Genomic DNA, 26136 nt, shown 5'->3' with positions numbered 1-26136 from the left:
GTCAGTGTAATGGAGGTCACCCAGCTTTCCCAGCATTCAGTGTGTCAGTGTAATGGAGGTCACCCAGCTCTCCCAGCATCCTGTATGTCAGTGTAATGGAGTTTACCCAGCTCTTCCAGCATCCTGTATGTCAGTGTAATAGAGGTCACACAGCTTTCCCAGCATCCTGTATGTCAGTGTAATGGAGGTCACACAGCTTTCCCAGCATCCTGTATGTCAGTGTAGTGGAGGTCACCCAGCTCTCCTAGCATCCTGTATGTCAGTGTAATGGAGGTCACACAGCTTTCCCAGCATCCTGTATGTCAGTGTAATGGAGGTCACACAGATTTCCCAGCATCCTGTATGTCAGTGTAGTGGAGGTCACCCAGCTCTCCCAGCATCCTGTATGTCAGTGTAATGGAGGTCACCCAGCTTTCCCAGCATTCTGTGTGTCAGTGTAATGGAGGTCACCCAGCTCTCCCAGCATCCTGTATGTCAGTGTAATGGAGTTTACCCAGCTCTTCCAGCATCCTGTATGTCAGTGTAATAGAGGTCACACAGCTTTCCCAGCATCCTGTATGTCAGTGTAATGGAGGCCACACAGCTTTCCCAGCATCCTGTATGTCAGTGTAATGGAGGTCACCCAGCTCTCCCAGCATCCAGTATGTCAGTGTAGTGGAGGTCACACAGCTCTCCTAGCATCCTGTATGTCAGTGTAATGGAGGTCACACAGCTTTCCCAGCATCCTGTATGTCAGTGTAATGGAGGTCACACAGATCTCCCAGCATTCTGTATGTCAGTGTAATGGAGGTCACACAGCTTTCCCAGAATCCTGTATGTCAGTGTAGTGGAGGTCACCCAGCTCTCCCAGCATCCTGTACGTCAGTGTAATGGAGGTCACATAGCTTTCCCAGCATCCTTTATGTTAGTGTAATGAAGGTCACACAGCTTTCCCAGCATCCTGTATGGGACCTTATAGGTGGGAAAAAGGAAGGAAGTTTTTGGAAGTGCGGAGCCTTAGATGTTTGTCTGGCAGGATCTAAAGAGATGAATTGTGGCTGCAAGAAACTGTCATGGTGGTCCAGGCCAGATGGAGAGGAATAAGAAAGTGGCGCCTCAGATCTAAGAAGACGTTACCTGTAAGTTACTGAATTACATGTTTTTGTATGCAGTAGAACATTATTTGTCATGGGTGCAACATTACTCTATGATTCAATACACACACTGCTTCTTCCTAGTAACCCAAATCTTGATAAAAGCCCCCTACCTTCCCCAGAACTAGACTGAGAAGGGGTGGGGCGCTTTTATTAAGATTCGCACTGTTGTCAAAATGATCTAGAAACTGCCCTGTATGGTACCATCCTTCCCACAAAATAACATGCCCTCATACAGCTGCACCAAAGGAAACATTAAAAAAAGAAAAACCTTTGGCATTGGTATAGCAGGGATGGAAGAGACAAGACTGTTAACACTTGTGGTTGCTTTGGCAGGAGGGGCTAAAGCATCAAAGAGATATTTCAGAAAAGATGGAGTAAAGATAGTAGAATTCCCACTCTTTACCCTCACTGGTCACACTCACTACCATGAACTCCAAAGTTCAGATTCTATAAGATGCACAGATGTGGACAATTTCACCTAGAAGGAGCCTTACAGCAGTTGGGTCCTGTCTCCTAATGAAGCCCCCACGTAGGTGCCACTGTCCACGGATGAAATGAAGTGATTTTACAGCAGAAAGAAGACACAGACAAGTTTTATACAGGTATATATCCAATGTTCAGCATCTATGATTGTGGATGGTGTGGAGAACCGCACATAGAGTAAGGGGGGGGGGGGGGACCGTATCACTTTAATGTCATCAACTAATAGGCACCTATGTAACTGGAGAGTCATTTCTGTGTCTAAACTGCTCCATCCATTGACCTACCATATTAACTTTGCTTAAATCACAAAGTAAAACAATGTATGTACCTTTTAGGCAGAGAGTTTATAGATTGCTCTACAAGTTTCCTTTCCAGAGCTAATGTGAAGCTGGGAGCATGGCTTTCTTCTTCCTTCATCCGACTAGTAAGAGCTTTTTCTGAGCCTTGGTCTTGATCCTAAAGTATTTTTACATAGATTCATGATGCAAACCAAAAATTTCTTCTAATACCATGCATGTAATTTTTCTGAATGTTTAACCCCTTTAAAGCGACTCTGTACCCACAATCTAACCCCCCAAACTGCTTGTACCGTCAGATAGCTGCTTTTAATCCAAGATCTGTCCTGGGGTCCGTTCGGCAGGGGATGCAGTTATTGTCCTAAAAAACAACCTTTAAACCTGCAGTCCTGTGTCAAATTGCCATGGCCTAGAATACCCATGCCCTAGGATTGTGACACCCCTCTGTCTCTCTTCACCATTTTTCCTATTCATAACCTGTCAGAATACTGCACAGGTGCCTTAACGATCCAGCTCATGTGCAGTGTTCACACAGGTGATGAATAGGAGAAAATGTTCCAGTGGCATTCCTAATAATGAGGAGAGCAGGGAGGAGGGACGCATGGGTGTCGCAATCCTAAGGCATGGGTACTCTAGGCCACACCAATTTGACACAAGGCTGCAAGTTTTAAAATTTTTAGCACAATAACTGCATCACCAGCTGAACAGACCCTAGAACAGATCTTGGATTAACAGCAGATAACCGAAGGTACAAGTGGTTTGAGGGGTCAGATTGTGGGTACAGAGTCGCTTTAACACCCAGCCCAAAATGGCCTAAATGAGCAAGAACTGATTTTTATTTTTGCATTTTTATCTTTTCCTCCTCACCTTCTAAAAGCTATAGCACTTTTATTTTTCCATATACAGGGCCATAAAGATTTACAGGAACAGGTGTACTTTGTAATGGCGCCTTTCAATCTACCGTTCCCGTGTATGTTAATGCACTTTACAGTAAAACGGATATCTTTATTCTATACGTCAGTCTGAATACAACAGTATCCATGTTTCATAGCTTTTCTAATGTTTTACTGTTTTTTAACAGTAATTTTTTTTCCCCCCATATACTTATGATGAAATTGTGACTCTTACAACAATTTTATTTTTCACCAACGGGGCTGTATGGGGCGTCATTACTAACTAGCACCATAATCTTTAGTTTTTGTTAATATCATATTTGTGTAGATTAGACATTCAGATCTCTCTTTATTAATTTTTTCTGTAATATAATGTAACACAAATCAGCAATTGTGATGCACAATACGATATGTAATAATGTTTATTTATTTATTTTTACATGTTTATTTGTATAAGGGAAAGGGAAATGATTTTAACTTTTATTGGGGTAGGGGCTTCGGCATATTTTTAAAAACATTTTTATTTTTTACACTTTTTAAGCCCTCCTGGGGGACTATTACCTGCAGTCACTAAATTTCATATACTAATCATTGCTATGTCATGGCATAGAATTGATCAGTATAATCGCCGTTCTGCACATAGAGGCTGCCTGTGGAATACTGTATAAGAAGAGAACCAATCGGATCACATGGAGGTAAGTACAACTCCTGCAGCAGTCAGGAAAAATTATTGGGACCCCTGCAATCACACTGCAGGGGTCCAAAACGTTGAGTAAAAGCAGCTGCTCCTCTCACTTAGACTTAAAGCGACTCTGTACCCACAATCTGACTCCCCCTAACTGCTTGTACCTTCAGATAGCTGCCTTTAATCCAAGATCTGTCCTGGGGTCCATTCAGCAGGTGATGCAGTTATTGTGCTAAAAAAAAACTTTTACACTTGCAGCCCTGTGTCAAATTGGCATGGACTAGAGTGTGTGCCCTAGACCTGCACCGCCTCTCTGTCCCTCCTTCCCATCCTCCTCATCATTAGCAATGCCCTGGGCAGTATTTTTCCTATTCATCACTTGTGTAAACACTGCACAGGTGCCTTAACAATCCAGCAAATGTGCAGTGTTCACACAGGTGATGAATAGGAAAAATCCTGCCGGGATTTGACACACGGCTGCAAGATTAAAAGTTGTTTTTTAGAACAGTAACTGCATCACCTGCCGAACTGACCCCTGGACAGATCTTGGATTAAAAGCAGCTATCTAAAGGTCAAAGCGGTTTTGGGGGTCAGATTGTGGGTACAGATTTTCTTTAAATGCTGCAATCACTGCAGCCTGTCATTAACTGTGAGGGTCCAGCTGCTGATAGCGCTCGGTCCTCACCCACAATGCTTGTTTCATAGCGCTGTAGGCGCCTAATGGCATACGGATACATCATGGGTCATCTGGTGCCCATGACATACCCTTATGGCATAGATCGTATAGGGGTTAAAGTAAAGTTAAAGTGTAGAGTATTTTTATATGGCTTAAATAAATGGTCCTAAAACAGTATTTTAATAGGTTACTTATAGTAAAAAAAATTCAAATTTATTGGTGTCAGAAAATATATACATTTGTAATTTACTTCTATTTAACAATTTCCCAAGTCGTCCAGTATTTATCAGATGCTGTATGTCCTACAGGAAGTGGTGTACTCTTTCCACTCTGACACAGTGCTCTCTGCTGCCACCTCTGTCTGTGACAGGAACTGTCCAGAGCAGTAGCAAATCCCCATAGAAAACTTCTCCTGCTCTGGACAGTTGCTGAAATGGACAAAGGTGGCAGCAGAGAGCACTGTGTCAGGTTCTAAAGAATACACCACTGCCTGCAGGACATACAGCAGCTGATAATTACTAGAAGACTGGAGATTATTAAACAGAAGTAAATTACAAATCTATATAACTTTCTGATACCAGTAGATTGGAAAACATTTTCCTTTCAACGGAGCACAACTTTAAATGAATATGCTCATGCTCCCTGGTAAAAGAGGAAAAGCCTGTACTTACATCCCTGGCTCCCCTGCAGCCTCTGTGATCACTGCACCCAGTCTCCATTGTGTTCCACTTCCTAGTCCTAGGGTCGGCACAAAACATTGCCTCTCAGTTAATCACTGGCCATGTCCTTGTCCAGTTGTCTTGTGCAGCAGGGACTGGGCGCTGTGATAACGGAGGCTGTGGAAGAGTAGGGGAGGAAATTACAGAATATTAATTTATTATTTCTTTCCCCATGCAATCTATAATAATAAATAATATAATTCTGTCACCTACAGAGGGAACTAAAAAGCTGATATATATGAATACACTGTATTTATAGTACTTTCCTAAACTCCCTCTAATAGTACCAGACTTTTGTTATGTTTTCATATACTTACATCAAGAACATGTACATGGAGAGGAAGTTTCATGTATTGCTTACATTGAATTAATGTACATCTGGCCAATTCATTCATGTACATAATAAAACAATATTTTCTTACCTTCATAAGCCAGACGGCAGCCTGCAATGAGGCCTGATCGGTCATACTCATTGATGTAGTTAGTGCTAATTTGGATTTTATTGCTGATCTCCAAGCTCCGCTCATCCAAGGAGGTCTGGCTTTAAACAGCTCTCCTATAAAACAGGGGGCAGATTTATTATGGGAAAATAATTTAAATGTAATTGCTCTGTCCATGATTTGGGCTGTAGAAAAAAAAATTCTTCCTTTGGTTGCATGGGTGAGAACTAGAGATGAGTGAAACGCTGATCTCTGCTCATCAAGCCCGCAGCCTTTCAGCGCTGCTCCATTCACTGTCTCCGTTCTCCTCCCAGCATCCTGGGAGGAGCGGCAAGGAGAAGAACAGCGCTGAAAGGCTTCAGGCTTGATGAGGAGAGCGTTGACCAAACAAAGCTCTTCGTTTGGTTGAGATCAGTCATTCGCTCATCTCTAGTGAGAACTGATGTGAATTTTTCCTGCAGATTTGCAGCCACATTATGCTTATTATGTTATGGACTTGTGATTGATGTCACTACCTTCTATGTATAGGGGTATATGGGAGATCTACAGTGAAACTGAAATAATATCCACATGTAAACTTTTGAGTTTTGATGTGTTTTTGCGACAAATCTGCATGCAAAAATTCTGCCGCTTGTGGAATTGCCTTAATGGGGTGTATTCAGTCTGAGTGCTTAGGACGACATTAGCTGTAAATATGGGCTAAAAGCTATGTAATAAAATAAGTATGAGGTATACACCTAGGCTAGACAGTATAACGATATGTCAGATATATCAAGCAGCAGGAACCACTATGATAAATCTGCTTAATTCTTAGACTTTTAGTCAGGCATGAAACTGTATGAATACATTTGCCCCCTCTAGTACATTATTATCTTTCCAGAGTGTTGTTGGCAATGAAGGTAAGCTACTAAGCTAGTACACGCTAGGTACATTATGAAAGGGGATGTCAAATGGTTGCATTGCCAGACTACTTTTTAGTTTGTATTGTGATAGCAATGTTTAGTCACTGGATAGCAACGTTTAGTTGCTGGAACCATGAAAGCGTCATTATACATGTGCTAATAGTGAAGCTTGCTATATTGAGTAAGGTAATATGTACTACAACTTAATTACATTCCATTACTGTAACTTATACATGCTTAATGGACACTTCAATCTTAACCAACCTAAATCTTTATCACCCCCTCTGTGCTCCCATATATTATTAGGCCCATCTGTGTGCATCTATATAGTATTAGACACCTCTGTGTCTGCTCTCATATAGTATTAGACCCTCTATGTGTAGCTTCCATTCAGTATTAGGCAGACTCCACTGTGGAGGCCTCATATAGTATTATACCCCCTCTGTGCAGCCCGCCTAAAGTATAATTCCCCCTCTGCAACACTTATATAATATTAGGACCCGCTGTGACCCTATACAGTAGTAGTATTGGGCCCCTTCTGTGGATCCCACATATAGCTCCTATATTGTATTAGGCCCCACAGCACCTAAATAGTAATAGGCCACCCTGGGCTACCCCAATAAAGTAGATAGCCCCTCTGTGTCCCTATATGTTATTAGGCACCTGCTGTACCCTCATATAGCATTAGACCTCAAGCTGTGCAGCCTCCATATAGTATTAGGCACTAAGTAGCCTCTATATAGTATTAGGCCCCATTGCTTAGCCTCCATACAGTATTAGGCCCCTTTGTGCAGCCTATTTCTTTTATCAATGGTAAGGATTCTAAAACACCTTCAGGGTGCGTTCAGACCTACAGGATCTGCAGCAGATCTGCAGCAGATTTGATGCTGTGTTTAGTTATTTAAATGAAATCTGCTGCAGAAAATCAGCTGCAGATCCTGTAGGTGTGAACGCACCATCAAGATGGAAATCTAGCACAGAGTGTGGCAACAGATGTCTGAGAATGAAATAGGATTTACATTTAAAAAGCCAACATAAAACCAGCACTAAAGTCTAAACAGAAGAAAACAAGCTCTTGGAAATTGAAATACTGAAGTGTTGCAGGTTATCGGCACCCCATGATCCTGTTGCAAAGGCACCAGTGCAGACCCATTGTCAGACCCCTTGGAAGCTGTTGTCGTTCTTACAGCTGTCATTTGCTGCTAATGGTGCTGACTTTCAAGTCCATACCATCAATATGAGATACATGTACAGCAGCCAGTACCTCGGTTCCCTCAGGCGTGACTTCAGAGGACTGAGATATTGCAAATAGTTATGGTAAAATAATATTTTTTAGGTTTTGGGTATATAACTAAAATCATCGAATAAGGAAAATATTGCTTCTTCCATATGTGATTACTTAAGCATATAAGATTTACAGAAACACGCTTCTCACTTTTTTCCAGCGCTAGCCTTTCATGAAGCATCCTGCGTAGCCATTTCTCCTGTAGTTTTTCTTCATACTCTTCTCTATTCTTCTTTGTCTCATTTAATGTGCCATATGTTTCAGCAGCTTCCCTTGGTGTCAGATAATCTAGACTGCATGCACAAGAAATATAATGTCTTTTCCATGCACCATACTCATTGTTAGCCGGGGTGTATGGCAAAAACCAGCCAAACTTGGTGCATTTTGGCATCCATAGGCAGTCCTGAGAAAAGAAAGCAGGGGCAAAGAGGAAAAACATCCTTATTCTGTTTAGAAACAATAATGATAACCCCACTTGTAATCTCACTTCTGTATAAAATCACAATTTTATATATTACAGTATATATACAGGAATGGTTGAGTCTCCCTCAGATACAGATGTCTAGACAGTGTAGATTTCTGTACAGAAGTCTGTAAAGATAAAACAGAACTCTGACCTCTAATGTTATATATGTAAAAATAAGTCCTATTCTGGTGGTGCGGCAAGACAGCGTGTCAATGAGGCGGGGCTTAGAGCATCCATGACCTTGGCCTGCAGCGACTCGCCTTTCTTCTTTTTCGACATGCCCCTGGGCTGGATAGAGTGAGGAGAGAGGAGCTGCTTGCTAGGGCATCCCTGTCTTGCCACACCACTGGGAGAAAAAACTTACCTGCAGTTTGGGGTGGGTGACGTCCTGTACAGATTCTCTTTAAGGTTCAGCTCGGACAAACCCAAACTTCACGTTAAAGGAGCCTTGTCGCCGCCGAGATATCTCCGTCCGAAGCTGTGCACGCGCTACCAGAGATGAGTCCGATGCCCATAGAGAATGACGGCTCCAGTCATTCTCTATTGGCATCGGACTCATCCCTGGGAGCATGCGCATGGCTTCGGGTCCAGGAGCGGGAATTCTCGGAAGCGGTGAGTATATGGGTCTATATATGGGTCGGACAGGCTCTGTCCGGGCACGGGGGGGGGAAAGGTTCCCTTTAAGGTTTGGTGAACCTGCTGAACTGAACTTTTAAAAAGCTTGCTCATCTCTACAAGCTAGCTTATCCTTCTAGAAATAGTAGCTTAGGTTGTATGAGATAAGCAGGGCTGCTGTCAGGGGTCTGTGTGGTCACATGACAGCAATAGGGAAGGGTGTGTGTTCACCATGGACCAATCAGGACTGACAGAGACTGCAGGGCGCATGAGGGAATGAGCAGGACAGATGTGGGCACGTACATGCAGCACTCTCTGTCCGGGGAGAGAGGGGTCACAGGTATGAAGAGATTACCTCCACAGTCCTGTCCTCTGATGCAAGCCCCAGCCTGAAGTGGATCTGCCATGATTTGTAAGGAGACTTCCTGGGTCAGAGTACAGGGATGTAGACCCCGCTATGCAGACCATAAACCTCCCCCGCTCCCCCTCCCACCCAGTACAGAGAGCTCTTAAACCAAAGCAATGCTCTTAAACAGTCACAATTTTGAAAAACTGTGATCTCTTAAACCAAAACGCTATTAAACCAAGTTACTCTTAAACCAAGGTACATACATACATACATACATACATATTGTATAGTAACATTGATCCCTAAGTCCTGAAGACATAGGGGGAGATTTATCAAAGGGTGTAAAAGTTAGACTGGTGCAAACTACCCACAGCAACCAATCACAGCTCAGCTTTAGGCAGTGCTGAAAGGAAAGAGGAGCTGTGATTGGTTGCTGTGGGCAGTTTGCACCAGTCTAAGTTTTACACCCTTTGATAAATCTTCCCCATAGTCTACCACCTTACCTGTTCAGAAAGGAATTTCCAGTGCCAAGAGACTTGGGCTGCAGAGCACAGGTCATGAGGATTAAGGAAGGATAAGATGTACAAGGAGAGAATCCTGGGTATTACTGTGGTGAAATCGACCTTGGTAACAGGAACCTCTTCAGAAAACCAGTCTTGTACAAATCTACAAGACAATGAATATTCCAGAATTCCATAATAAGACAATGAATATTCCATAGCTATGGTGCATGCAGTTATACAGCAGCTTAGTTCTTCTTGTAAACTTAGCTTTACTAGGAAGTGTTAGAATAAATCGGTCTGGTTACCAAAGCTGATGTCAGCAGGGGATACCAGATCAGAAGGAAACTATTAGTTCCACATACTGTCGGGAAAGATGGTCTCAGGTCAGTATGAATGTTATATATCCTATAAGCCCTTTAGTAGCCACTGCTTATCAATAACATCAGGTGATATGGCTAGCTTTTATACAATAGACTAGCTGCAATCCTGGTATTCTTTCAGTCCTACAAATATCCATCTTTGTCACTACAGATGTTTTACTAAGTTTTTAAAAATTTTAATGGGTTCAGGTCTCAGTGCTGACCGATCAAAACCTTTGACATTTATGCAAAATGTCATTTAAAATAATTTTTGACACATCATCAGGCATCAAACGTAAAGAAGTCCAACAGCATCCATAAGTTTGTGCAAAAACTGTCAAGCTTGACAAAGACCTTTTTGGTCGAAGCATTGCTGCCTCTTGCCTGGTAAATGGAGTTACTGGTCATTTGATGTGCATCCCTCTTCACCATCTGAGATCCAGACTTCTCGATAAAGGTGCTCTTGTAACCCACATACTACTGTTACCATATGTCATCAGACATGTCAATGTCAAAAGTTATTGATCGCAGCTGGTCTCCCTTATGAGTCTCACTGTGATGAGGAGCTGTAGCTGGGGAGAGAGCGCAGCAGCGGTATTATTCACTCCCCGGCCGAAACTCGGTAATGGCCAAATCCAACAATGTAAGTCTACAAGACATTGTCAGAATTAGTGGCTGGCCGGGGAGTGGATTGTGCTGCTGCTACGCTCTCTTCCCGGCTATAGCTTCTGATCACAGTGAGACCCGCTGTGATCAATAACTTTTGACATGCCTGATGATGTGTTAAAGGGAACCTGTCACCCCCCGTGCCGGGTGACAGGCTCCCGACCCCCCGTTAGAGCCCCCTATACTCACCTAATCCCGCCGGGTCCTGCTTCTGGAGGTGGTCAGGTGATGAAGATCTCAGCCGCTGCAGCCCAGCGCGTGCGCTGAGAGATGAGTCCAACACCCATAGAGAATGACAGGAGAGTCCAGCGCTCCGTCATTCTCTATGGGCGTTGGACTCATCTCTCACCGCGCGCACCGGGCTGCAGCGGCTGAGATCTCTGTCACCCGACCACCTCCAGAAGCGGGACCCGGCGGGATTAGGTGAGTATAGGGGGCTCTAACGGGGGGTCGGGAGCCTGTCACCCCGACACGGGGGGTGACAGGTTCCCTTTAAAAGGTATTTTTCATGACAGGTACTCTTTAATTAACGTTGTAAGGGTGCAGCACAGTCTTTTGTTCACATGCTCCATACATTCAATATTTTTTTGTTGATAAAGTTGCATGATGACTTTGTGTGGGACAACTAGTTTTTGCTATTTTTGGATACTTTCTTGTTTAAATGGCTATTCACATCTCAACTAATATAGTTAAACATGCAGGGCTCATCAAGTTAAGTATGTTTGCAAATATATTCATTTAACAAACTTGCCTCCTTCTCCTCATATGCTGCTCTTTCTCTCTCATTGCTGACAGCTTATTGTCTAGGTTACTGACCACCACTCTGCTCTAAAAGCAGTGGTCTGGCTGGTGTATCTATAGAGATAGTGAAGATGTATAGAAAGTAGTGTGGAGTGGACTTGCCGAACTGTTTGGGAACTGTATAGTGTACACTGTAATATATATATATATATATATATATATATATATATATATATATATATATATACTACAAAATGTACCCGGCTCTGCCCGGGTACAAAGTGCCAGTGTGTTAATTAGATTTGTTCTAAGGTGCCCAGGAGGCCAAGCTAAAGGTATTGTTTCATCTGTGTATACCTGTAGTGCATAGTTGGAGGGGTTCTGTATACCCACAATGTATAGTTTTTAGTCTCGCATATCTGTAGTGCATAGTTGGGGGGGTCCTGTATACCTGTAGTGTGTAGTTGGGGGGGGGGGGAGCTGTATACCTGCAGTGTATAGTTGAGGGAGGTCCTGTATACCTGCAGTGTACAGTTGGTGAAGATCCTGTATACCTGTAGTATATAGTTGGTGCTGTATACCTGTAATGTATAGTTGGTGGAGGTCTTGTATACCTGTAGTTTATAGTTTGAGGGTCCTGGATACCTGTACTGTATAATTGGTGGAGGTCTTGTATACCTGTAGTATATAGTTCTGGGGTCCTGTATACCTGTAGTGCACAGTTTGAGGGTCCTGTATAACTGAAGTATAGAGTTGGTGGAGGTCCTGTATACCTGTAGTGTATAGTTTTGGGGTCCTGAATACCTGTAGTGTATAGTTTGGGGTCCTATATACCTGTAGTATATAGTTGGAGTTCCTGTATACCTGTAGTGTATAGCTTTGGGGTCCTGTATACCTGTAATATAGAGTTTGTGGGGGTGCTGTATACCTGTAATATAGAGTTGTTGGAGGTCCTGTATACCTGTAGTGTATAGTTTTGAGGTCCTGTATACCTGTAGTGTATAGTTTGGGGTCCTGTATACCTGAAGTATATAGTTGGTGGAGGTCCTGTATACCTGTAGTGTATAGTTTTGGGGTCCTGTATACCTGTAGTGTAAAGTTTGGGGTCCTGTATACCTGTAGTATATAGTTGGTGGAGGTCCTGTGCACCTGTAGTGTATAGTTTTGGGGTCCTGTATACCTGCAGGGTCATATTTACCATTAGGCACCCATGGTCTGGTGCGTAGGGTAGCACCTTGCAGAGGGGCAGTACCCTGCCGTTCAGACTTGCCAGAAAATCTGGTGTCTTTTCGAGGGGGTATGGCGGTATTGGTCAGGTCTGGTATAGCGGTGTTATCCAGTCACAGTATGGCGGTATTTGTCAGGTCTGGTATGGCAGTGTTATTCAGTCACAGTGTGTCGGTATTGGTCAGGTCTGGTGTGGCGGTGTTCTCCAGTCACAGTGTGGCGGTATTGGTCAGCTCTGGTATGACAGTGTTATCCAGTCACAGTATGGTGGTATTGGTCAGGCCTGGTATGACAGTGTTATCCAGTCACAGTATGGCGGTATTGGTCAGGTCTGGTATGGCAGTGTTATCCAGTCATAGTATGGCGGTATTGGTCAGGTCTGGTATGACAGTGTTATCCAGTCACAGTATGGCGGTATTGGTCAGGTGTGGTATGACAGTGTTATCCAGTCACAGTAAGGTGGTATTGGTCAGGCCTGGTGTGGCGGTGTTATCCAGTTACACTATGGCGGTATTGGTCAGGTCTGGTATAGCAGTTTTTTCCAGTCATAGTATGGTGGTATTGTCAGGTGTGTTATGACTGTGTTATCCAGTTACAGTATGGCGGTATTGAACAGGTATGGTATGGCAGTGTTATCCAGTCACAGTATGGCGGTATTGGTAAGGTCTGATATGGCAGTGTTATCCAGTCACAGTATGGCGGTATTGGTCAGGTCTGGTATGACAGTGTTATCCAGTCACAGTATGGCGGTATTGGTCAGGTTTGGTATGACAGTGTTACCCAGTCACAGTTTGGCGGTATTGGTCAGGTCTGGTATGACTGTGTTATCCAGTTACAGTATGGCGGTATTGGTCAGGTATGGTAAGGCAGGTTTTTCCAGTCACAGTATGGCGGTATTGGTCAGGTCTGGTATGGCAGTGTTATCCAGTCACAGTATGGTGGTATTCGTCAGGTCTGGTATGGCAGTGTTATCCAGTCATAGTATAGCGGTATTGGTCAGGTCTGGTATGACGGTGTTACCCAGTCACAGTATAGCGGTATTGGTCAGGTCTGGTATGACAGTGTTATCCAGTCACAGGATGGCGGTATTGGTCAGGTGTGGTATGACAGTGTTATCCAGTCACAGGATGGCGGTATTGGTCAGGTCTGGTATGGCGGTGTTATCCAGTCACAGTATGGCGGTATTGGTCAGGTCTGGTGTGGCGGTGTTCTCCAGTCACAGTGTGGCGGTATTGGTCAGTTCTGGTATGACAGTGTTATCCAGTCACAGTATGGTGGTATTGGTCAGGCCTGGTATGGCAGTGTTATCCAGTCACAGTATGGCGGTATTGGTCAGGTCTGGTATGGCAGTGTTATCCAGTCATAGTATGGCGGTATTGGTCAGGTCTGGTATGACAGTGTTATCCAGTCACAGTATGGCGGTATTGGTCAGGTGTGGTATGACAGTGTTATCCAGTCACAGTAAGGTGGTATTGGTCAGGCCTGGTGTGGCGGTGTTATCCAGTTACAGTATGGTGGTATTGGTCAGGTCTGGTATAGCAGTTTTTTCCAGTCATAGTATGGTGGTATTGGTCAGGTGTGTTATGACTGAGCTATCCAGTCACAGTATGGCGGTATTGAACAGTTATGGTATGGCAGTGTTATCCAGTCACAGTATGGCGGTATTGGTCAGGTCTGGTATGACAGTGTTACCCAGTCACAGTTTGGCGGTATTGGTCAGGTCTGGTATGACAGTGTTATCCAGTCACAGTATGGCGGTATTGGTCAGGTTTGGTATGACAGTGTTATTAAGTCACAGGATGGCGGTATTGGTCAGGTGTGGTATGACTGTGTTATCCAGTCACAGTATGGCGGTATTGGTCAGGTCTGGTATGGCAGTGTTATCCAGTCACAGTATGGCGGTATTGGTCAGGTCTGGTATGGCGGTGTTATCCAGTCACAGTATGGCGGTATTGGTCAGGCTTGGTGTGGCGGTGTTAAATGTGATGTGTGGAGCTATTACCTACCTATCCTGATGCTAATTGGTGAGTGAGGATGGGGCATCTTCAGGTTTAGTGCTTAGGGCAGCAGCAGCTGGTAGTACTGTCCTGTATACATGTACTGTATAGATGGAGTAGGGGGTCCTGTATACATGTCCTGTATAGATGGCATAGAGGGCCCTGTGTACATGTACTGTGTAGATGGAGTAGGGGGTTCTGTATACATGTATTGTATAGATGGAGTAGGGGGCCCTGTATACATGTACTGTATAGATGGAGTAGGGGGCCCTGTATACATGTACTGTATAGATGGAGTAGGGGGTCCTGTATACATGTACTGTATAGATGGAGTAGGGGGTCCTGTATACATGTACTGTATAGATGGAGTAGGGGGCCCTGTATACATGTACTATATAGATGGAGTAGGGGGCCCTGTATACATCTACTGTATAGATGGAGTAGGGGGCCCTATATACATGTACTGTATAGATGGCGTAGGGGGCCCTGTATACATGTACTGTATAGATGGAGTAGGGGGTCCTGTATACATGTACTGTATAGATGGAGTAGGGGGTCCTGTATACATGTACTGTATAGATGGAGTAGGGGGTCCTGAATACATGTACTATATAGATGGAGTAGGGGGTCCTGTATACATATACTGTGTAGATGGAGTAGATGGAGTAGTTATTTCTGTGGATAGTGTGAGGCAGCTTCCCTAGCAACCATTCATATTCCAGCCTACTGTGAAAATGAAAGCAGTAATCCTATTAGTTGCTAAGGCTCCCAACTGCCATTTACTGCTGGAGACATGCAGCTAATTATATTACCTGTGTTTGCAGTGTGGAGATTTTCCCATTCATCTCTATGGGGCGCCGCTCTTCCCCTCCCCCTCCCCTCCTGTACATCTGGCGGGGACGGGACCTTCGTACTTACCTTCCCGGGCACCCAATGTATCTGTGTGCCAAATTTGGGGTCAAACTGTTCAGGCGTTTGAAAGTCTATACGGAACAGACAGACAGACTTTCATTTTTATGATATATATGTATATATATATATATATATATATATACATACATACACTAAAGCAATATATGGCTAATTTGCACCACAATAAAATGCAGTCAAAAGAGTCAATACATGACAGAAATCCTTATAATTTTTGCCACATATTTTATGGTGTATTGTAAACATACCCTGCTGCATAGGAAATGAATTGGGAAAACCAATGAAGGATGGAAATGCTTGCAGACTAGCATAGAATATTGCTTAGCAGTATGTCAGTCTTATGTTCATACATGATGGATTTTTTGCACATGTAAAAATCCGCTCCATACATGTGAACGGAATCATTTCTGCAGGAGGCGCATGGATTTGTACTCAGAATTTCTGCAACAAAACTGCAGCCTATGAATTGACATGTAACATTCTCCATTGTTACTCCAAGCTTACTTCAGCTGTGACCTGCTGCTCCTTGTTAATATGGCATGTAGGAATTGTTTGCGCTGTTTATCGGTCCATAGATCGTACCAGTGTCCTATGAGATTCACTCTGTCATTGAACAGCTGCAAAAAAGACAAAGGTTTAAAAGAATGTGTAACTTTTATTATACTCATAGAAAGACATTAAAAACATACAGTATATTGCTAGGTTATCACCTTAGTAACATACTGTACTCAGTAGACAAGGTAAAAATTGGACCAGGCAGGTAAAGCCCCTATTACATGGCTAGATCTTCACAGCAAGCGAGCGCCGACCTGTCAGGTCAGCACTTGCTTGCTCCTAGGTCCAGGGCGCAGGGCATGGGGAGCTGCAGGAGGTCTCCCCTGGCAATTGTTAGATCGTCCGGGCAGCCCATAGAAAATTGCAGTGGTCATATATGGCCGATAATCGATTTGTGTAATAGGGCCTTAAGACTATTATTTATTCAGTGTTCTTGACAGCAGACTAAAGGCCCTATTACAGTGGGCGGTTATCTGTCCAATCAGGCAGAGTCTGGCAGATTTTCGCTCTGTGTAATGAAGACAATGATCAACGAAGGAGTTGATGATCAGCTGATTGTTGTCTTTCAACATTTTTAAAAATGATCAGCCACTGGCCACGACGCATCACTCCATGTAACAGGAGGTGATAACTGGCCTACAGCTGATGACCGTGAAAAGAAAATAATAAAGATGATAAGTATCCATCCACACTCCCCGATGTCCCGCTCCCTGTTTCCTCCTCACCACAGCCACTTCTGAAGCTTCTGAAGCCGTCTCTGAAGGGACAGGCTGCTCAGCCAATCACTGGCCGTGACGCTGTCCCATTCTCAGTATGTTTATCTTTAATGCAACAAATGTTGTTAAATATTCAATCAGATCAGTTGTAGAGGGGGTTTCCTTAAAGGGGTACTCTGGAGAATAAAATATATTGTTTTAATAATGTTTTATTGCCTTGTAATATAAGTTCATTAAAGTAAATGTATAGGACCCCTGCTCTGATCAAGTGCCGCAGCCTCTCCACAGTGAGCGGTGATTGCTATTACAGCTCGCTCTGCCAGTGGGTCTAGCAGAGCAAGCGGTGATAACACTTATACATTATACAGGTCCTTCTCAAAAAATTAGCATATAGTGCTATAGTTCATTATTTTCCATAATGTAATGATAAAAATTAAACTTTCATATATTTTAGAATCATTGCACACCAACTGAAATATTTCAGGTCTTTTATTGTTTTATTGCTGATGATTTTGGCATACAGCTCATGAAAACTCAAAAATCCTATCTCAAAAAATTTGCATATTTCATCCGACCAATAAAAGAAAAGTGTTTTTAGGGTACAAACCCACTTGACGTATTTGCTGCGTGAATCAGTCTTAAAAATAAGCAGGCAAAACGCAGGTTGGCTTTATACAATTGTTCTGCGTTAAAATACGCAATTGCGTATTTTTGAAGCGTGAAGCTTGTTGTTAGCAAAGCATCAGTTGTTAACAACCTGTGCGAAAAACGCATGTAGCTTCACGCTTCAAAAATACGCAATTGCGTATTTTAACACAGAACAATTGTATAAAGCCAACCTGCGTTTTGCCTGCTTATTTTTAAGACTGATTCACGCAGCAAATACGTCAAGTGGGTTTGTACCCTTAATAAAAAAAAAAAAGTCAACCTTCAAATAATTATGTTCAGTTATGCACTCAATACTTGGTCGGGAATCCTTTTGCAGAAATGACTGCTTCAATGCGACGTGGCATGGAGGCAATCAGCCTGTGGCACTGCTCAGGTGTTATGGAGGCCCAGGATGCTTTGATAGCGGCCTTAAGCTCATCCAGAGTGTTGGGTCTTGCGTCTCTCAACTTTCTCTTCACAATATCCCAAAGATTCTCTATGGGGTTCAGGTCTTGAGAGTTGGCAGGCCAATTGAGCACACTAACACCATGGTCAGTAAACCATTTACCAGTGGTTTTGGCACTGTGAGCAGGTGCCAGGTCATGCTGAAAAATGAAATCTTCATCTCCATAAAGTTTTTCAGCCGATGGAAGCATGAAGTGCTCCAAAATCTCCTGATAGCTAGCTGCATTGACCCTGCCCTTGATAAAACACAGTGGACCAACACCTGCAGCTGACATGGCACCCCAGACCATCACTGACTGTGGGTACTTGACACTGGACTTCAGGCATTTTGGCATTTCCTTCTCCCCAGTCTTCCTCCAGACTCTGGCACCTTGATTTCCGAATGACATGCAAAATTTGCTTTCATCAGAAAAAAGTACTTGGGACTACTGAGCAACTGTCCAGTGCTGCTTCTCTGTAGCCCAGGTCAGGCGCTTCTGACGCTGTTTCTGGTTCAAAAGTGACTTGACCTGGGGAATGCGGCACCTGTAGCCCATTTCCTGCACACGCTTGTGCACAGTGGCTCTGGATGTTTCTACTCCAGACTCAGTCCACTGTTTCCACAGGTCCATCAAGGTCTGGAATCGGTCCTTCTCCACAATCTTCCTCAGGGTCCGGTCACCTCTTCTCGTTGTGTAGCGTTTTCTGCCACATTTTTTCCTTCCCACAGACTTCCCATTGAGGTGCCTTGATACAGCACTCTGGGAACAGCCTATTTGTTCAGAATTTTCTTTCTGGGTCTTACCCTCTTGCTTGAGGGTGTCAATGATGGCCTTCTGGACAGCAGTCAGGTCGGCAGTCTTACCCATGATGGCTGTTTGGAGTAATGAACCAGGCTGGTAGTTTTTAAAAACCTCAGGTATCTTTTGCAGGTGTTTAGAGTTAATTAGTTGATTCAGATGATTAGGTTAATAGCTCGTTTAGGGAACCTTTTCATGATATGCTAATTTTTTGAGATAGGATTTTTGGGTTTTCATGAGCTGTATGTCAAAATCATCAGGATTAAAACAATAAAAGACCTGAAATATTTCAGTTGGTGTGCAATGATTCTAAAATATATGAAAGTTTAATTTTTATCATTACATTATGGAAAATAATGAACTTTAGCACTATATGCTAATTTTTTGAGAAGGACCTGTAAGTACTTGCACTATAAATGTGTGGTATGCCACTAGGGGTGTTACTATTATCCAAAGCCTTTGTAAAAGTCTGTACTTTTTGTAGTCCTATTGCAGCTAGAGTGTTACTAAAGATGACCACTAGATGTCGCTGTATTGTATAACTGAAGTATGGAAGTGTCTCAAAGGGTTTTGTATTTATGTATGCCAGGTTCTGTACACCAGTAAGATCTTCCCTTTCTTCTGTCCTATCACCTCTCCCCTATCCACTCTTCTGTTGCACTCTTTCCACCCAACCACAGCGCACCTTACACGCTGGTTAGGAAATTAGTTCCTTGGGTGAGGGAGGAGTTTTAGTTGAGCTTCGAGGAGAGAGGACGCAGCTCAGATAGCTCTCCACAGTGGTTCTACCTCGTCCCTGGCCCCCTGCTAGGTCCCCCCCCCCTAACAAGTCGCAGTCGCATGGGTAGGACACTGCTCTCTTACAAACTTCTTTCTTGAAGCACCACACGCAGATCATCTCAACCCATGCCGTGGACTAATAGTTCTACAGTGTAGGACAGTATCCATTACAAGGCCAAAGAGCTGGGAACTGATCTGGGTAGAACAAAGTTACTGAAATGTCTAGGAACTCCACCTCGCAACACGAGTGTCAGCCAGGGAACCCTCAGCACTCTGCTCATCCCAGGTAACAAGGTCTGGTGCCTGTGTCATCCGTTAGTACGCTTCTGCCAAAGCTAGTGGGCATAAGGTGGTGTGAAGACTATAGGAAAGGTCAATACATGGGCACAGGTTGTTTCTTCTTCTTCTTCTTCTACTACAAGTATTCACTACAACATCCCGGCAGAGCACATTACTACTTGGGTTGAGACTCTCACGGCACTCTCCTCTCTACTACGCTACCTCAGCACAACCTTATCAACTCTACTACATCCTACTCAGCACTTATCATACAGATCTGGTGGTTCTATGTTCGTGTATTTATTGGAACTATTTCAAGTGTATCTCAAGATCCGTTGTATCACCTGCTGCACATTTAGAAGTAGTAAACCCAGTCAACGTTATCAGCTGAGTCTGTGATTATTCATTACCTTCTGCACAGCACTTACACCGCAACCTTGGGACATCTCCCCTTTCTGTGGGTCACGGGTCCTACCATTATTCGGGAGGGTCATTACACCACTCTGGCCATCTGTGACCATATCACCTGTGACAACACTATCCCAAGGGACCCAGCAGCAACCCGACAGGACACCGACCACAGGGGAAAAGGGTACAACTGGCCTTACACCTTAAAAGCAGGCGTGCCATCACACCTGTGTGCCCACCAGGCACTGGCGTCACGTGACAAAAACCCTAAGGTCCGGCTGTATCTCGGCCATCCACCACAGTAGTGGCGTCACACTTCCATCTAGAAAGTGACCGGCCGTCCCACCGCTATAACATCATCCGGGGGCACACCACCAATGCATATGCATCAGATTGCAAACTGAGACAACACAATCATGCTTTGAAAGGATCCTATGTAGACAACCCCATCCCATATGTCCTATCACATTATATGCAGTAGCTACCTGAAGCCAGGACACCTATTTAATAAGGTGTTGTCTTTTTAAATTTTGTCTTTTTTTATCCCAGTAGAACACCATCAAAACTACAAGAGAATGGCACCTATTAACATAGTGTAAAACACTGGGCCACAACCATATTAGTAGTTATCCAACTTAAGCTGGTCAAACACATTAGACTAATATCAGGACCAGCTGACATCTTTATGTGTAAATTAAGGCAAATGCATTTTAATATGTCTGAGAAGTCAGGTAGACGCACCCCACCCTCTGTCCATTATAAACACATGCACACTTGGATAAATGGGGTATTCCAGCTAGGTAAAACACATGTTGAATACCCCCCCCCCCCCCCCCCCACACACACACACACACTTCCTGGAGACTAACAATTTGTTCCACACTTGTTATTATCTATTCAGTCTCCTTCCCCCAGTTCTGAGCTGCTGCTTTCTGCTGAGGGAAACTGTGTGAGCCTCTATCTCCATCTCCCCCTCCTCCCTTCTATCTTTTGAGAGGGCTCATGAAAACAGCATCCCTCGCCAGCTGCCTATGCACTCTGTAATGCTGGGAGGGTTAAGTTGCTGATCTGAGGTTAAGTTGCTGATGATCTCACAGTTATTAACCCTCCCGGCATTACAAAGTGCAGAGGCAGCCGGTCAGGGATGCTGTTTACATGAGCCATCTTAGAAGGAAGGGTGGGGGGGAAGAGGGAGATCAGAGTGGAGATAGAGAGAACAGCTCACACCCCCTTTTATGTATCTTCTATCTATGGAAAGAATTGTTAGTCTCCGGGGGGGGGCTGATTCAACATGTATTTTACCTAACCTAAATACCCCTTTAAGCCAAGTGTGCATATCTACAGGGGGGGAATTTCAGAGACAACAACTGTTACTATATAGTCTGTCTGCACAATGTACTGTATTTTATCTATGCAACTGTGATCATTCTTTATTGAGTAGATTCATCCATGCTTCTAGTACTTATAAGTCCTCCATGTACCTGCTTGTTGGCAGACTTGCTTGCCTTTGGTGTCCAGGCACTAAATCTTGTCTGACTGCTCACGGTCTGATCCAAGTTCACATTGTCTCTGATTGCAATCTCCGTCTCTCCACCCTGGAGGCCAAAGCTTTCCAGCTGCCATTGCTTTATACTATGTGGATTGGGTCTCCGAGAACTGGTCATAATCTCTAGTACAGACACAATAAGTTATTAAACAGTAAAGTTAAATATACCAATCTTAAATGTTGTAGCAGACATACAGACTGGCTTGACTACATACAGACCAGATGACTACCTGATGTAATTTGCATACCGGGCGCCAGTTTTATAAAGTTACTTAATGGATTACACGGGGGAGGGAGGGAGTATATAGAAACATGTATGGATAGTGTGTTGTGTGCTCTAACAGCACATTTAAAAATCTATATATGAATTTTTGAGGTGATTGGTTCCCTTTAATTCCAGATCACTATACAAGAAATAAGTGTTAAAAGGGTAGTTCACCAAAAAAGATTTTCTTTCAAATTAAGTAGTACCAGAAAGAGCAAGAGATTTACTTCAGTAAAAAAAACTCAAGTCTTTCAGTACTTATCAGCTGCTGTATGTCCTTCAGGAAGTAGTGTATTCTCTCCAGTCTGACACAGTGCTCTCTGCTGCCACCTCTATCCTTAGCAGTAGCAAATACCCATTAAAATACCTCTCCTGCTCTCCAGACTTAAATAAAAGAATATCACTTCATATAGGACATACAGTGGCTAATAGGTATTTTGAGACTTAAGATTTTTTAATAGAAGTAAATTACAAATCTCTCGCACTTTCTGGCCCCAGTTGATTTGAAAGAAAGGAAAATTTGGTGAACTACCCCTTTAACACACAGAACGTTACAAAACCAAGAAAAAAAAATAAATGAATGAATGAAATGAAATAACATGTCTAAAGTAAAGTGTCTGACAGGCATCTAGTGTTTCTTCTGCTTTCTAATAATTGTGGCAACAGTTCTCACGAGGCTGCTTGCTGCCCATCCCAGCCTTGTGCAGGTCTACAATTTTGTCCCTGGTGTCCTTAGACAGCTCTTTGGTCTTGGCCATGCTGGAGAGGTTGGAGTGTGATTAATTATGTGGACAAGTGTTTTTTTTTTTATATTTATTTATATACATAATGAGTTTAATCAGGTGCAATTAATACAGAGTGGGGGGAGCTTCTTATAGAGAAACTAACAAGTCTGTGAGAGCCAGAATTCTTGCTGATTGGTCACTGATCAAATATATATTTAATGCAATAAATTGCAAATTATATATTATATAATGGGATTTATCATTATAGACTCTGCCTCACAGTTAAAGTGTACCTACAATACAAATTACACACCTCTCCATTCTTGCAAAATCTGCAGTGTATCAAATACTTTTCACCCACTGTATGTTTATGCAGCAGTAATCTAATGTATACATGTGGAAACTGTAGAACTGTAATAATGCAGCAGCATATACTCTTTCTCATTCTGAAAGCATTGTTGTCTGCAGAGGATGCCTCAGGCCAATACTGGTCACTTAGGACCCTATTCCACGGGAAGATTATCGTTTGGATAATCGCTAATGATAAACAATCTCAAACGACCACTATTGCGAACTACCTGAAATCATTTACCCAATTACACGGATTGATGATTGTTACTTATGATCGTTCTTTTGGTCGTCTTGTCGTCACTATTGCGTTCATCGATACTGCGAACGACGTCTTAGTCCATGCGAACAAATTGAGAACGAGCAACGATAAAAATAGGTCCAGGTCTCATTAAGCGATCCCCCCCCCCCATCACCACCACCACGTTTGCCTCTACCTTTATAGTTTTGCTTACATTTTAACAACCACTTCTAGAATTTATAACCACACACTAATCTGAACACAATCTAAAAGATATTTTGCAGAACGACAGGCTAACATTTACACTCTAAGGGTATAAACCCAAACACCGTATACGCAGCAAAAACGCAGCAGATGTGATGGTGAAGATTTGATGCTGTTTTCAGTTATTTAGATCTAATCTGCTGCGTATTTGCTGCGTATCGCAGTAGTAAATACGCTGCATATACGGTGAGTGGGTTTGTACCCTTAAGTCTTTTTACATTTTCTTTCACTGATGGTAATGGTAATGATCAGGACAAGTACCTTCATTTGCAGTAGGATCCTGAATCATGTAACTTAACAAAAAGAAAAAAAAAAAGTTCATTAACTAGAGACAAGCTTACCTTTGTTTGCTACTTACAGTGCATGAGTATACTCCCCACATAATGTAAGTATATACAAAGCCCCATTTACTCATGCAGCCCATTTACTATTACAACTAAACTTTTTATGCAGGTTACTTTGCTACAACAGTACTGTAAGAACAAGGTCTTACCTCCCTGAGAGCTTCTGTGTATTAGAAGGGGTTGTACCAAACTGTGTTTCCTAGGGGACATATCAACAAGATGCAGACACTCCCCAGCCTCAGATGGGACAGTATGCATAGCTCTTAGTAAACCTGTTGGCTAGGTGATCAGAAGCCATTATTCACACAGAGATGAAGAGCTACAATAACATGAACTTTCTGCACTCCAGTATCAATGAAACACTATGAAATACTGTGTAGCTTCTTGCCTGAGCCAAAAAAAAACCTTTAAGGGTGCGTCCACACTTACCAGATCCGCAGCTGATTTTCTGAACACAGCATCAAATCTACACCATCAAATCTGCTGCAGATCTGCTGCGGATCCTTTAGGTGTGAACGCACCCTAAGTTGTTATAGAATATAAGATCAAGCTGAGGAAACAAATGCATAAAAGACATTGCCAGGATGTAAATCAATCAATGTTTATTGTAAAACACCTTGTCATGAAGGAATAGAGCATATTATTGTAACCCTTATAATAAGCTAAACTTACTATGATTAAATAATAGATTAAACCATTGGTATTAACATTTTATTAAAATTCTTTAAAATAGACACATTTAAAAACCATAGATAATTTAAATTCATAAATATATCAACAGACATTAATAGTCTAGCTCTTCCAGCTTAGACCATACATTCAAATGTCATAAACAAATAAATATAAATATAACTGAGAGCCCTTTTCTTCAATAGTACAGCTTTACCCCACCAGGGGCGGGTCCATCCTACAAGACCGGCCCCACCCCACCAACAGCTAATTCGATCATAGCTTGTAAATAGGGATGGTCCGAATCTGCCGAGGTTCGGGTTCGTATGAACCCGAACGCTCGGCATCAGATTCCCGCTGTCTGCCCGCTCCGTGCAGCGGGTGGATACAGCGGGAGGACCGCCTGGAAAACTGGGATACAGCCTATGGTTATGGCTGTATACCAGTTTTCCAGGTGGTCCTCCCGCTGTATCCACCCTCTCCAAGGGCAGACAGCGGGAATCATTTCCGAGGGTTCAGGTTCGTACAAACCCGACCCGAACCAGGTTTGGACCATTCCTACTTGTAAATTTAAATTAAAAATATCTAATCCAACTTCTGATAGGTGTACCATATCAGTGTAATACAGGTCGGCTATGCCGCCTTCCAGATCAATATGCCGAAAGGCAAACCCTCCAATAAAGGGCATAAACTTTGCCACAAAAGGCGAGGAATAATTTCCGAAAACACTAAACGTGCCCTTGGGAACATACTTTGTATAACCACCAAAGTGTGTTTAAATAAAAATAACAGATCTATAGTGACCATCTTACCCACATCATTGCCGCCCAGATGTATCACGATGACATCCAGATCAGAAGCTTGTGAAGACATGAGGAGGAGGTGATTGAGTAATCTGTCCCACCGCTGTCCACCGACTCCCATCCAATAAACCGAAGCAGCCTCTGGGGGCAATGACAGGTTCTTCAAATAGCACCAACTGGCAGCTCTGCGTTCGGCCTGATAGATTAAGGAATTGGCAAGAAAGCTACCAGACCTCCAACAAAATAAAGGTTAGGCACATAACATAAAAGGGCGGACATATCTCCTATAACAGTCCCATCTCCCCAACTTCATAATTGATTCAGCGGAAGACCCGGAGAAAAAGATGCTGAAGCTGCCCCTATGTGGAAGGAGTGTGGAGAGAAACGCGCAGTCCCCAATCCAAACTCCTGTAAACATTTCTTCAGCACAGCCTGAAATTGAAATTGAGTCAAGGGCCGCAAGTCCTCATGCACCAAAAAAGTTAAACCACCCGAAGGAGGCACTGACAAATATCTGGACAAAGGACACTGGACACAGAGCTCTGCCTGGCAAAGCCCCCGTCCGTAACCAGGCACCCTTACCTGCCTGATCCATTTTTGACCGTGCCACAAACACAAAAAAACACACACACAAAAATCGGCACGTACCACCAAGTGATTAAAACGTAAACCACCACCTGATACCCTACCTGGGGGGAGTAACTCCCCTATATGCAATGCTGCAAAGAACATAACAGCAAAGGCACAGGAAAACATTAATGCTCCATAATATGAAAAACAACATTAAAGTGAAACTATGCATAAGTTCAACAGTTCAGGAGAGATCGGACACTGCCAATCCGGACGCCTCTTTTCTTTCCCATAACCCTTCAGAATCTGCTTGACTAAAAAGGAAGAAAACAACTGACGTTCACCTAGCAGCTTAAGGAAAAA

General features: G+C 43.2%; 1 protein-coding gene across 1 annotated transcript in view; it reads right to left on the bottom strand.

Annotated features, from left to right (window-relative positions):
- The window catches only part of ECT2L (epithelial cell transforming 2 like), a 72541-nt gene extending 50879 nt beyond the window's left edge, over positions 1-21662 (bottom strand). Inside the window, exons 1-6 of the mRNA XM_069975019.1 lie at positions 21480-21662; positions 15873-15985; positions 9449-9611; positions 7666-7918; positions 5311-5444; positions 1948-2075 (exon numbers count right to left, since the gene is read on the bottom strand). Coding sequence (XP_069831120.1) covers positions 1948-2075; positions 5311-5444; positions 7666-7918; positions 9449-9611; positions 15873-15985; positions 21480-21662 — 974 coding nt within the window. The remainder of the gene's footprint in view (positions 1-1947; positions 2076-5310; positions 5445-7665; positions 7919-9448; positions 9612-15872; positions 15986-21479) is intronic.
- Positions 21663-26136: the final 4474 nt, after the last annotated feature.

Source organism: Dendropsophus ebraccatus, chromosome 6 (genome assembly GCF_027789765.1).
Source record: "Dendropsophus ebraccatus isolate aDenEbr1 chromosome 6, aDenEbr1.pat, whole genome shotgun sequence".
Taxonomy (NCBI): domain Eukaryota; kingdom Metazoa; phylum Chordata; class Amphibia; order Anura; family Hylidae; genus Dendropsophus; species Dendropsophus ebraccatus.
The sequence above is the reverse complement of the archived record's forward strand: the minus strand, read 5'-3'. Positions and strand labels throughout refer to the sequence as shown.